Genomic DNA, 12316 nt, shown 5'->3' with positions numbered 1-12316 from the left:
AGAAACAATTCAGTGTAACTTTGCATTCTTGATGTTGATTACTGACTTCTTACTACTCTTTCAACAAACCGTATTTCTAGAAGACAAGTGATAAAAGTACAGGACATAAAACATATCTTGTCTTTGTTACCTAATGTCCAGGAATTCACATATACGTTGTACCTTCGAGCATCTAACAAGAAAGAAAAAACAAGTAAAAGAAGGAAGAAAGGTTCATAATTTTGTACATAGTTTCAAAGTTTTCATAGGTCTTTGAGGGTTATTCAGAAAAAAAAAAAGTGCTGTAAATCATAGTGAGAGTATTCTTGATTTATTAGAGCTTGTGGCATTTTAAGAATTATATGTACGTTATATTGTGAGTGTGTTTGATTAATTTCTTTTGTTTTGCAGGTTCCTGGCAAACAGTTGATGGCTGGTCCTCTGCAGCACCACCAGGCTGACTGAACACCGTGCGTCAGACTCACGGATTGAAAATGTTTTCGGTTAATGAGCAGCAATGTTGTAAGTCCTAGACTCCCAAAATCTGTTTTTATTTATTTTCTTACCCCTTCTTGAAAAGTTTGGTTCTGTTCTCCAAAGACTCCTGGAGGTTTTTAAAAGCAAGTGAGAATAAGGGGAGACTGTGTGTTGCAAAATAGAAAGTAAAATTTAATCCACAAGCAAACGGCATGGCAGCAGCACTACACTCATTGTATGCAAGCTGAAAACTGAAAACTATTAAAATAAATAAATAAAAGCATAACAATTGTCTGCTTTGGGCTGAGGGGAAGCACAACTCACTCAGGGCTCTCCCAAAAATCGCTCAGATTACACTACAGGAAAACACCACGACCCAGGACTTCCCCGGGCCACCTACTATATCACAGCGTCAGTACAAGTGAGGGAAAGGACTTCCTGCACCCATGGAGGATTCCCTGACTCGGGGTGAAGTGTGGGGAGATTGAGGGGTTGATATCCTGGCTGCTGGGAGATCAAGGGGGTGGAGGAACACTGTACTTTGAAGGCAGTCACATGATCAGTAGGCGAGTGTGGTGGTGGGCAGGCAGACAGGCACGCTTCTCACCAGGTTCCTCGACGAGTGAGGTTCAGTGGGAGTTTGTACCTTTGATGAACCTACTCCAGCAAGGATGGTACTTCAGTTCAGCAAGTCTACATGTTCAGTCCCCAAGCATATTGCACTCTTATTCTGAATCACCACTATAGTTTTTCACTCTTTCACTGCGGTATGACAGTTAACAACACTAGGAGTAATGTATGAAATCTTTATTAGCATCTACAAGAAGGAAGGGGATTAAAAAGAAGATATTTTGCGATATGTAGTCAGTTTGATGATTGGAGGTAGTTGTAGAACGAGTAAAGATGTCTCGGAGTGGTTAGTGATAAGGGAAAGATGTAGCAATTAGCAATGAAAGGGTTAATCTTAATGTTGTTTGGTAATAGAGATGCCTCAGTCTTCATTAACATAGTGTAGATGAGAAAGCTTGGGAGCGTTTTTTTTTTTCTTTCTTTCTTTTAAGTTAATTAAGTTAGAGTAGTGTTTCTTTTCTTTTTCTCCTTTCCTTTACTTACCTTTCATGATTCCATCTTTTGTTCCGCGTGAGAAGAAGAAAAAAAGGATGAAAATCTAATGAGTCATGTGTGGTTATGTTTAGAGTAGTTAGTGAGTACTTTTATAGCTATTTAGGTAGTTTGGGTAGTTACGGTGGTTAAGCCTCTTAGGTGATTGTTGTGGACTACTACTACTACTACTACTACTGTATACAAGGAAACCACGTACTTACCCACTCATGAACAAATACAACTACAAAATCAATATACTGGAGGGAAAAGTAAAGTGCATTCCTCTTGATATTCTACGTAGGGCAAAAATTAAAGAAATAAAAAAAAAAAAATAAATAAATAAATAAATAATAAATAAAATAAATAAATAAATAAATAAAATAATCATAACAAGGAGATGATAATTAAAAAAACACACACACCATTTAGTTATTCAAAATGTTTATGTTAGTAGTTAATTAAAAGTGTGAATTATACATACATTATATACAACGTACAATTAACACACACACACACACACACATACACACACACACATACTCGTACACACACACGTTATGACTCATTCCAACAGACCATTCATCCATTTATACAAACATACAATCTACTTAACCTACTTTTAATAAACAAATAAAATAAAAATCTGTTTCCCAGGACTAAATAAAACATTCCCTTGTCCATCTACCCTCCTCTTCCTCTTCCTGCTCCTGCTCCTCCTCCCTCCTCTAGCTCCCGTTTTCTGTTCACTATTGATTCGAAACATGCTTCAAAAACCTCACTCGTGTTTTCAGATCCCTCCCTCCCCCAACCCAATACTTATACACTACAATAGTTTACACCTTACTTATAATAATACTTAAATGTGTTGATATGTATACGTTAAAATACATCAATGATCAACCACAACTATACAACCAATACATTAATCATATATAAAGGAATTATAGACTAGTAGTTATATACATACGCATTTCGTTAGAGAGAGAGAGAGAGAGAGAGAGAGAGAGAGAGAGAGAGAGAGAGAGAGAGAGAGAGAGATTTTGAGCATTTCTCCAGTAAAGGTGCAAATCTATGAAAGGTCACATGCATTAACTTCACACCTGACCTAACCTGACCTAACCTAACGTAATCTGACCTTTCCTGACCTGACCTGACGTGACCTTCTTAACTGTGGCGCTCAATATATACCCTCGAATGAATCAATATTTGTAAAATCTTCGTCACACACACACACACACACACACACACACACAATACTCTTTCCTCTTGATAAATAGTTCCCCTTGTACACTTAATCTATTTTATTTATGCTACTGTTTTATCATTTATTTATTTTTTTATTCTTCCTTTACTTTGGTATCCTAGCTTTGCGAAGGTAGCGGGGGGGGGAGGGGGAAGTCAGTGCGCTTTCCTTCCTTTTAATTCATAAATCATATTCTTTTATTATTTTCCTTGTGTTTATTTCTTCTTTTCTTCATTCTTGTTTTTTTTTTTTACTTGTGTTTTCCTTTTTTTTTTCTTAATCAGTCTTTTTTTTCGTATTTTTCTTGTTTTGATTGTTCTTTTTCTTCTTTCGTCTTCTTTTTTCATGCTTTCCTTGTGCGTTCCTCGTTTTCTTTCTTCTTTCTTCATTTGTATCAGCACTCGTATTGTTTGTTTGTTTGTTTGTTTGTTTGCGTTTTTGTTGCTCTTGTTTTTTGTTTGTTTGCTAGTTTTCTTTTTCTGTACGAGGTGATCATCTGTGTTTACTTTTCATCTTGTTTTTTTCTCTATTCTCTTCTCTTTTTTCCCTTTTCGTATTTCAAATTTCTCCTTTTCTCCTCGTCTTCCTCCTTTTCTGTCTTCTTCCCTATCGTAACATTCTTCACACACACACACACACACACACACACACACACACACACACACACACACACACATATATATATATATACATACATACATACATACATCTCACTCCTCTCTCTATCAATACATATCAGTGCATACATTACATATATTCATGCGAGGCTACACACACACACACACACACACACACACACACACACACACACACACACACGCACACACACGTCACCTTAACTAACAACAAGGTCTACATGTACACAGGTAATTAGTGTAGTACTGTTTTCACTCTTATTTTTTCATTTACTTATTTTTGGTCTATTTTCTTCTTTCATTACCTTAGATTGATGTTTCCTTCATTATTTCCCATTTTGCTATCTTTTCCATCTTTTTCTTTTGTTCCATTGATTTGCTCTCGCCTGTTTCCATTACTCTTTCCTTCATTATTTTGTTCATTATTGCCTCGTATGTGATGGTGGTCAAAATGTACGATAATTTCTTTTGCGCAGCTGCTCATTACCGCTCTACATGTGTCTTGTTTTCTTCTTACTTAACTTTTTTTTTTGCTAAGACGCTTTTTTTTTTATTCAGTTTATATTTTCATTCTTGCTGATCATTTCTGTACATATATATTTTTGATAACACTATTCTTTCTATGTTCACTTCCTTCTAAGACACCTTTTTTTCTTATTTTCCTATATTTGATTAGAAAAAAGGCACTTTCAATTTTGATTAAGTTTTTCATATATTTTAATCGTCACTATTTTTTTTTTTTTTTTATTGTTAACACTTCCTTTATTTTCCTTCGTTATTTTCTAAGGCACTTTTCACACCCTCGCTTGGAAGATAAACTTTAGGAATATTTCTTCATTCCTAAGAAAAAAAAAGTATATATATAATTTGATTCTCGTTTTCCAAGCAGGAACGTTCAGTGTAAACTTTTCCTTCTACTTTCTTGTTTTCCTTCTATCAACTTCCCTTCATGGAAAGGTTTAATACAAAGAAAAACTCGAACCATAAAGGAAAATATTCAGTTCTTGGGTACGTTTTGGTTCTTCAGAAAAAAAAAGTTCGATATTTCAGGATATAATGTTTGTGGAGTAAATTATTTAATATATATACTTTAAATGCTTTTTTTTTTTTTTGGTTTAATTTGATTTGGTTTAGTTTGGTTTAGTGAGAATTTACTATCCTACTCCTTTCTCCTTCTCCTCCTCCGCCTCTTCCTCCTCAGCACTAGCATTCACTGTCCTCCTTCACAGGTGACGCCAGGTAAGGCTCTGAGAGGACCCGTGCAGGAGGAGACGTCTTCTTCTTCCCCTTCACATCCTCCTCCTCTTTCTCCTCTTCCTCTTCTTCCTCCTCGAAAAATTCAGTCTGTGTTGCATCTTGAGTGGCCTGCTGCTGCTGTTGTTGTTGTTGTTGTCTCTGTTGCTGCAGGAGAAGTCGCTGTTGTAGTTGTAATTGCTGTAAAAGAAAACAAGGACAAATTAATGCTTTGATACCTCTGCCGAGACACACACACACACACACACACACACACACACGATGCTTGGCAGACCTTTCAGCTTCCGGCTTCCATTACTCACACTGAGCCTGACTCACTGGCCTGACAGACAACTCCCAGCAGCCTGTGAGCCTCGCGGTGCGGCGGCGGCGGCAGCAGTGGGGACTGCGGGACTCACCTTGGCGTTGGCAAGTGCCTGGTGGCGGTAGTGGGAGGCCAGCAGCTCCAGCGAGGCAAGGTACGCCGCGGTGGACTCTGGCGTCACGCCAACCCGCTCCTCCTCCTTCTCGTCCCTCTCGTCGTGGGCGTGCTCGGCCACTCTCCTGATGAGCCGCGGCGGGGGCGGGCGTGGATGCGGCGCGGGGCGGGGCAGGGACAGGCTGTGGGTGCGGAGTGCGGGGCGGGGCCGCGGCGCGTAGATGGTGCGTCCGTCCCACAGCTTGGAGTTCACGGCTTTAGGAATCACGTCCACCACTCTCGGCGCGGCGGGGGACTCCTGGAGGGCGGGGGGCGGTGCCCCAGGGGCGTCACTACCCCGGGTGTGCACCAGCACGGGGTTGATGGCCTCCGTCAGCAGCATCACGTTCTCTGTGAGCGCCGCCAGCCCGAACACGTCCTCGTACAGCTGCGACGCGCGCCGCGGCACGGGCACCAGCAGGCCGCCGGGGCTGCCCAGGAGCGTGCCCGCGTCAGACAGCGGTCGCAGCCGGAAGGGTTTGGGGGGCCGCGGAGGGGGCACAGTGTCCAGGCCTTGCCATAGCGCGGGGCGCCGCGGCGGCGGGTCGCCGGCACTCTTGTTCACCTCGATCACCGTCACGTTGGTGTCCGCCGAGCGCCTCCGCCGCCTCTCCTCCTCGTCGCTCACGCCCACTGAGGAGGAGGCGGGCGAGGGCGGCCCGGAGTGGGAGGGTGAAGCGGCTTTGCTGCTCACCTCGGGGCTCGAGTATCCTGACGACGAGGACGAGGACTCGAGGACCGAAGAGGACTTCTTCCTGGAGCGATCCGTCAGGGAGGAGCGGGAGGAGGAGGAAGAGGAGGATGTGATGGGGGGCGCAGGGGTGGCGGTGGTGGCAGCCGCCGCGTCCCTCAGCCTAGGCGCGGTACTGAATCCTGTCTGGGCGCAGGAAGCGCGACGCCGCAGGGGTCTGGAGGCCTCCGTCTGGCAGCCCGCCGTTCTAAAGGAGGGCACTCGCAGCACGATTTTGTGGCGCTGCAGCTCGCCGCGCGGCAGCTGCTCCAGCAAGGCGCGGGAGTCCTGCAGGGCCTCGCGGTGCTCCTGCTCGTAGCGGCTAGGCTTGGCAGGACCATTCTTCAGGATGCCCTTAGGCGTCCTTGCCTCCTGTTCCGCCACCCTCAAGCTTTCCATCAGATTCTCCTCAGACCGCGTGGCTCGGAGCGGCGGCGCGGTGCCGCGGTCCAGGATGCCCGTCAGTACCTCCTCCAGGCGCCGCAAGGTGGCCGCCTCCTCCCCCACGCCGCGACACCGTGCGGGGGCGGGACGGCCGCCACCCACGCCACCAGCACGGAGGTTTTTGTCGGCAACGGAAGGGCGTGGTGGCTTAACTATCTCAGGGCGAGGGATTTTGGGAGGCTCAGCCTTCTTGGTCAATGACGGCGGCGGTGGCGGCGGCGGCGGAGGTTCACGAGATACTTCCGAGGCTGTCTCTCCCTCAACTTCGCAAGACAGCGAGGTTGTAGGGAGGGAGGTGCGGGGCTGCGGGGCGGGGCGCTTGCGGCTGCTGCTGCTGCTGCTGCCATTGTTCTCTTCTACGGCAGGCGGAGGGGCACGTCCTTCCCGCGGCGCGCCGCTCTCTGCCACGCGGCACGTCGCCTCCGCCTCCTTCTCTTCATCGCTGAACTCGATTCCTTCGTCCGGCGGCTTGGTGGGACCTGAGGGCCCTTGGTCACCCTGAGGCTGAGCGGCGGGGGGCGGGGGTGGTTTGGGTTTGGTGGGAGGGAGTGGGGCGGGGCCCTTCTGTTTGGTGAGGCGGGTCGGGGCGGGGCAGCTGACGGGGTTAAAGGAGGAGAGGACAGCCTTGCCCTCCAGCTGGTGGTCCTTCACGCTGGAGGCGGAGCGGTGGATGACAGGCACAGTGGTCTCTTCCACCTCGTCCTCTTCCTCGTCCTCGTCAGCGGTGGAGGGCGCGTGGCAGAAGGAGGTCCTGCAGGTGGCTAGCGTGTGCTCGGAGCGACTCACCTCCCTCGCCATGCCCACCTCGATGATGGGCCCCGCGTCCAGGTCGTCCAGGGAGCCTGCATGGAACCTGCGGCTGAGGGCAGCTCCCGCTTCGGCCGCGGCGGCGGCGGCCTCCCCCAGCAGTGTCTTGTCGGTTACAGAGTTGGACCTGTAGATGCGACGCACGTTAGGCTTGGCATAGCGCGGGCAGGTGCGCGTCCCTGGTAGCTCGGGGCACCTGACGGGGGCGGGGGCCATGGCGGGGCGGCCCTCTGAGGCGCTCAGCAGCAAGTCCCTCCTCACCACGAAGCTCTGCGCCCTCTGTGGCCGCTGGTGCACTCGGGCAAACCTGGCGGTGGCGAAGGAGGCGTGGCGGGCGGCAGGAAGCCTGCGGGGACCGTCGGGACAGTCCCACAGCAGGTCCAGCCCCGGAGGACCCAGAGGGACGGGGCCCTTGTCCTCATCAGGGTTGTACACCCAGGCGGAGGAGCGGGCGGGGTCAGGCAGCGCCACCACGTCCTCCAGCGACGGCGTGGAGTCCTGCGGCTCCTGCGGCGACATCCACAAGTCAGCACGTGCACACGTCTAAACACACACACACACACACCACACTTGCTTCAGCATGACAGTCAGACACAGATGAACAGACACAACATGTATATAGACAGAAAGAGACAGACAGACAGGCCTGTACAGGAGTAGGAGGTATGCACACAGAAACAAAGATAAACAGACGCCTATGCATACATTCACACATCATTCATCAGTGCAGAGGCAACGATGAGACTGGCTGAGGAGAGAACAGTCTCACAGCGCCACGGGACACAGGAAGGCACCGACAGATAACAGTAAACACTAACTTACGAAATTAAACAGCAATTAGACACAGACAGACAGACGGACGAACAGACAGACAAAGAGAGGAAAAAAGAAAAAATGATAGACAAGCAGATACATGAGAAGCAGAGCGCAGACGTGACAGGGATCATGAAAAATCTGGCATCCAAATGAACCAAATAAAAGAAAAATGCAAATCGAACAAAGATTAAGATGGAAAATCAACAACAACAACAACAACAACAACAACAACAACTACTACTACTACTACTACCACATACGATAATCTTGATAATGACGGGCAGAAGTAATTATGTACAGTATATTAGGAGTTATTAGGGAGAGAGGGAGGGCGAGGGCGAGGGAGGGAGGGAGAGATAGAGATAGAGAGAGAAGGAGAGCTGAAACAAAGAAGGGAAGTGACACATCCTCTCCAACAAGACAACACTGCGACGAAGGAGCATAAAATTTTCAAGGGCGAGAGAGAGAGAGAGAGAGAGAGAGAGAGAGAGAGAGAGAGAGAGAGAGAGAGAGAGAGAGAGAAAACGCAAACATACTTACAATATATGCTCGAAGAATAGACAAGAGAGAAAGGCAAAACACACACACACACACACACACACACACACACACACACACACACACACACACACACAACACAAAACACACACAAACCAACACACTTCAACACATGCACCAAAGCAACACTAAATAACACATCATTAACACAAACTTTAATTAACAAGGACAGGTAACTCACTCACCTTGGCTCAATTAGACAGATATCTTCCCAGGCACAGGTAGAATGGGCAGGTGCAAATATGTCTGTCTGTTGGAGTGTATAGACAGACAGACAGACAGACAGACAGATAGATAGGTAGACATGGCATGCATACAGACCAACAAGAGGCGTGAACACTAAAATAATCATGCATATTTTAATTTAAGTGGATAACAAATCATTGGTCATGCGTTTGCTTCGCTTTTGTGCTTTTATTTATTTATTTGTTTGTTTGTTTGCTTGTTTGTTTCCTGTAGTTTAAGTTTTGTTGACTGTTTTGAGTTTTTGTTTCGTCTTGTTTTTGTTTTGTTTATTTGCGCACAAACACGTACTCGCTTTCAAGTAGGTGGGATGAAATAGCACACACATCGCCTGTCTTTTGTTTCTTTCTTTTATTGCATCTTATCTGCTATTGTTTTCTCCTCCTTTCTCCCTTCCTTGTTTGCTTAAATCTCTACTCGACATACATCAGTGTTAAAAAGAAAGAGAAAAACAGGACTTATTTACATATTCAAGACTGTGTTGTTGTTTTCTTCTTCTTCTTCCTAAATATACGTTAAAATATATCACACTTGAGCTTATTTGTATTCTCTCTCTCTCTCTCTCTCTCTCTCTCTGAAGGCGTGTTTGTTTGTTTGTTTGTCTGTTTGTTTATCATCAGCACCGAATTTAGTTTCTATCTTGTTTATTTACATCTTACTCATAAAGGCACGTTTGTATTTTGCTTGTTTGCTTGTTTGTTTTATTCTCTCATTTGCACAGAGGCTCATTCTTCTCTACCCGAGCGAATGACCCGTTAACTCTCTCTCTCTCTCTCTCTCTCTCTCTCTCTCTCTCTCTCTCTCTCTCTCTCTCTCTCTCATTAAGCAGTATAAATCTTAATATAAAACTCCCACAAATTTCTTTCTATTCTTCTTTATCACTATTTACATCCTTTGGTATCTTAGTCCTTCTGCGTGCACTGGGGGGGCAAGGGGGAAGGGGCGGGAGGCAGTACGGGGAGTTGGGGCAGCAGAGGCACAGGGGGAGGTGCTGTGGAAGGGCATGGTGGGGAAAGGGAGGGTGGGGTGGGTGGGGGGGAGGTTGGGGGATAAGAATGTTAACTAGAGTCTTTTAAAACTCCTAAGAAATTGTGTTCCTTGTCATCCAGTCTGTCATTCCTTCTCTCAGTCTAAATATTTGTGTCACGACCGCTAACACCTCTTACTCAAAAAAGAAATCCTAAAAAATAAGACAAATTCCCGTTTCAACCCAGAGCTACTCTAAATCTATGACGAACCCTCCGCCGCCCTGCACAGGATACTGGATCACCGCGCAGGACTCCCACCCACCGACGGGATGCGAGCGCAGGGTGTCACTGGCGGGCGGCGGGGGCGGCGGGACGTTGGGCCGCACCACCTTGCCTCGCCGCGCCGGGCTCTCGCCTCTGCAGCTCTCGTGCACGGAGTAGAGGGACGTGTTGCAGCTGGAACTGAGTCTTGAGGAAGGGCGGGAGGAAGGGCGGGAGGATGGGCGGGAGGAGGAAGGCGCCTTAGGCACTCTGAGCTGCGGCTGATGCGGCGTCCTGGGGCTGTAGGGCTCCATGTTGACTGGCCTGTAGGGCTGGAAGGTTGACCTGGAGCTCCGGGAGAGGGAGGAGCAGCGGGAGGCCACGTCAGGCAGCGTCTCCTCGGCCACCACCTCGGGCAGGATGAACTGCCACGCTGACTTGTGGTTCCGCAGAAAGTAAGGAACCTCAGACTCCGGCGTGCCCGGCGTGGAGGGCGCCTTGGTCTTGTTCCCGTCGCCGTCTCCGTCGCCGCCGCCACCGCCGCCGCCGCCGCCGCCGCCGCCGCCGCTGCTGCTGCTGCTGCTGCTGCTGCCCTTACCATTACCACGACTTCTATTACTACCACTACTACCACCGCTCCCACCACCAGTTAAGCCATGCACAGCCACAGCGCTGCCACCACCACTACCACCGCCACCACCACCAGAAGCGGCGCCTCCCGCCGGTGGCTCCGCAGGCACCCCCGCCGTTCCGCAGGCTACTGGTCTGGAACCTGGTCATTTGCAGTACCTGGGGCCTCTGTAGGTCCTCGTCAGACAAGGACCTGGTGACCGGCATCCGTCCCTTCACCCTGGGCCCCCGCACCACGGCGCAGAACAGGTACTGCGCCCCCAGGAAGCTGACACCGATGCCCACCGCTGACACCACCGTCGTCAGCCACAGCGCTGCGGCAGGAGGGCAGAGTTAAGTGAAACGCAAGTCAGTAACAAGTCAAGTGTAAAGCAAACAATAAACGAAGTATAAGCCAAGTAATTATTGATGCAGCGCAGGTTTAGACGAACACAACTAAAAAAAAAAAGTACATACTCAGAATACATTCATTCCATTGCAAGAAGGGGTAGAAAAAAAAAGTTGGAAACAAAAAACAAAAAACATCTGACGATAAAAACACAAAATAACAACAACTGAAATGAACCAATCAACAAACAAAGGACCTGCAGGACTCCTCGCATCCCCAACACGTACCTATCCTTAACTGGTTCTCCTGGTTCTCCCTCACGATGGTTCTCCTGTCATCCTCCGTCAGGAATACGCTTTTCTCCCCGACCTGATGGAGCCACGGGGGGAGGAGAGGAGAGAGAGTTACATCGGCAGCAGGAGGAAGAGGAGGAGGAAAAGGAGGAGGAGATGGGGAGATAAGCTATAGATGGAGGGAAGGGAGGAGTTAGTTAAGAAGGGTGAAGGGAGGAGGTATGTAAAGAATTGGAGGTGAAAGGGAGGAGGAGGAGGGATGAAGGAGGTGAGGAGAGGGATAGAAAGGTGGTTAGGAGAGAAGGGATAAAGGATGAAGAAGGGAAACTAGACCGTAAGGAAAGATGAAAGAAAAAAACGAAAGACAAGGGAAGAGAGAGAGAGAGAGAGAGAGAGAGAGAGAGAGAGAGAGAGAGAGAGAGAGAGAGAGAGAGAGAGAGAGAGAGAGAGAGAGAGAGAGAGAGAGAGAGAGAGAGAGAGGAGAAATGGTGAAAAGTTAATAAAGAGGCTTATAAAAAGATAAAGAGAGAGAGGAGATTGGGAAAAGAGAGGAAGGAAAAGTTTCAGAGAGAGAGAGAGAGAGAGAGAGAGAGAGAGAGAGAGAGAGAGAGAGAGAGAGAGAGAGAGAGAGAGAGAGAGAGAGAGGGAATACTGAGAACGGAAAAAATGTCACATCTTTTAATATACCACACACACACACACACACACACACACACACACACACCTGTAGAATGACCAGATTTGCCACATTAGCCACAAGAACACTGAGGGTCGCCACCAGCACCACCTGTCCTCTCTTCAAGGCACGCCCGCGCCACGCCAGCACGCCCACCACCAGCCCGCACACTACAGACTGCACGGGGGGAGAAGGAGAGAGTGAGAGGGAGATATTTGAAGGGCGTGTTTCTCCTGTAGATGGTGTGATGAACATAACATGAGAAATTAGGGAAGCTGCAAGAAGAGACCAGACTTACACGTGGAAGTCCCTGTATTAAATGTATTCACCTATTTCCACCTGTCATCCATAAACCTAATCTTCTCTTAAAGCTCCCTAATGTCCTAGCACTAACAACTTGATTACTGAGTCCG

At 47.9% G+C, this 12316-nt stretch overlaps 1 protein-coding gene across 2 annotated transcripts in view; it reads right to left on the bottom strand.

Moving 5' to 3' along the window:
• Positions 1 to 2541: 2541 nt before the first annotated feature.
• LOC135115439 (titin-like) overlaps positions 2542 to 12316 on the bottom strand; it is a 48146-nt gene continuing 38371 nt past the window's right edge. For both annotated transcript variants that reach the window (XM_064032235.1, XM_064032236.1), the window contains 5 exons: positions 11952 to 12080; positions 11222 to 11303; positions 10766 to 10920; positions 5091 to 7637; positions 2542 to 4872 (listed from right to left, as the gene is read on the bottom strand). In XM_064032235.1, the coding sequence (XP_063888305.1) occupies positions 4642 to 4872; positions 5091 to 7637; positions 10766 to 10920; positions 11222 to 11303; positions 11952 to 12080 (3144 nt within the window). In that variant the 3' untranslated portion in view covers positions 2542 to 4641. The remainder of the gene's footprint in view (positions 4873 to 5090; positions 7638 to 10765; positions 10921 to 11221; positions 11304 to 11951; positions 12081 to 12316) is intronic.

Source organism: Scylla paramamosain, chromosome 29, assembly GCF_035594125.1.
Source record: "Scylla paramamosain isolate STU-SP2022 chromosome 29, ASM3559412v1, whole genome shotgun sequence".
Classification (NCBI taxonomy): Eukaryota; Metazoa; Arthropoda; class Malacostraca; order Decapoda; family Portunidae; genus Scylla; species Scylla paramamosain.
The sequence above is the reverse complement of the archived record's forward strand: the minus strand, read 5'-3'. Positions and strand labels throughout refer to the sequence as shown.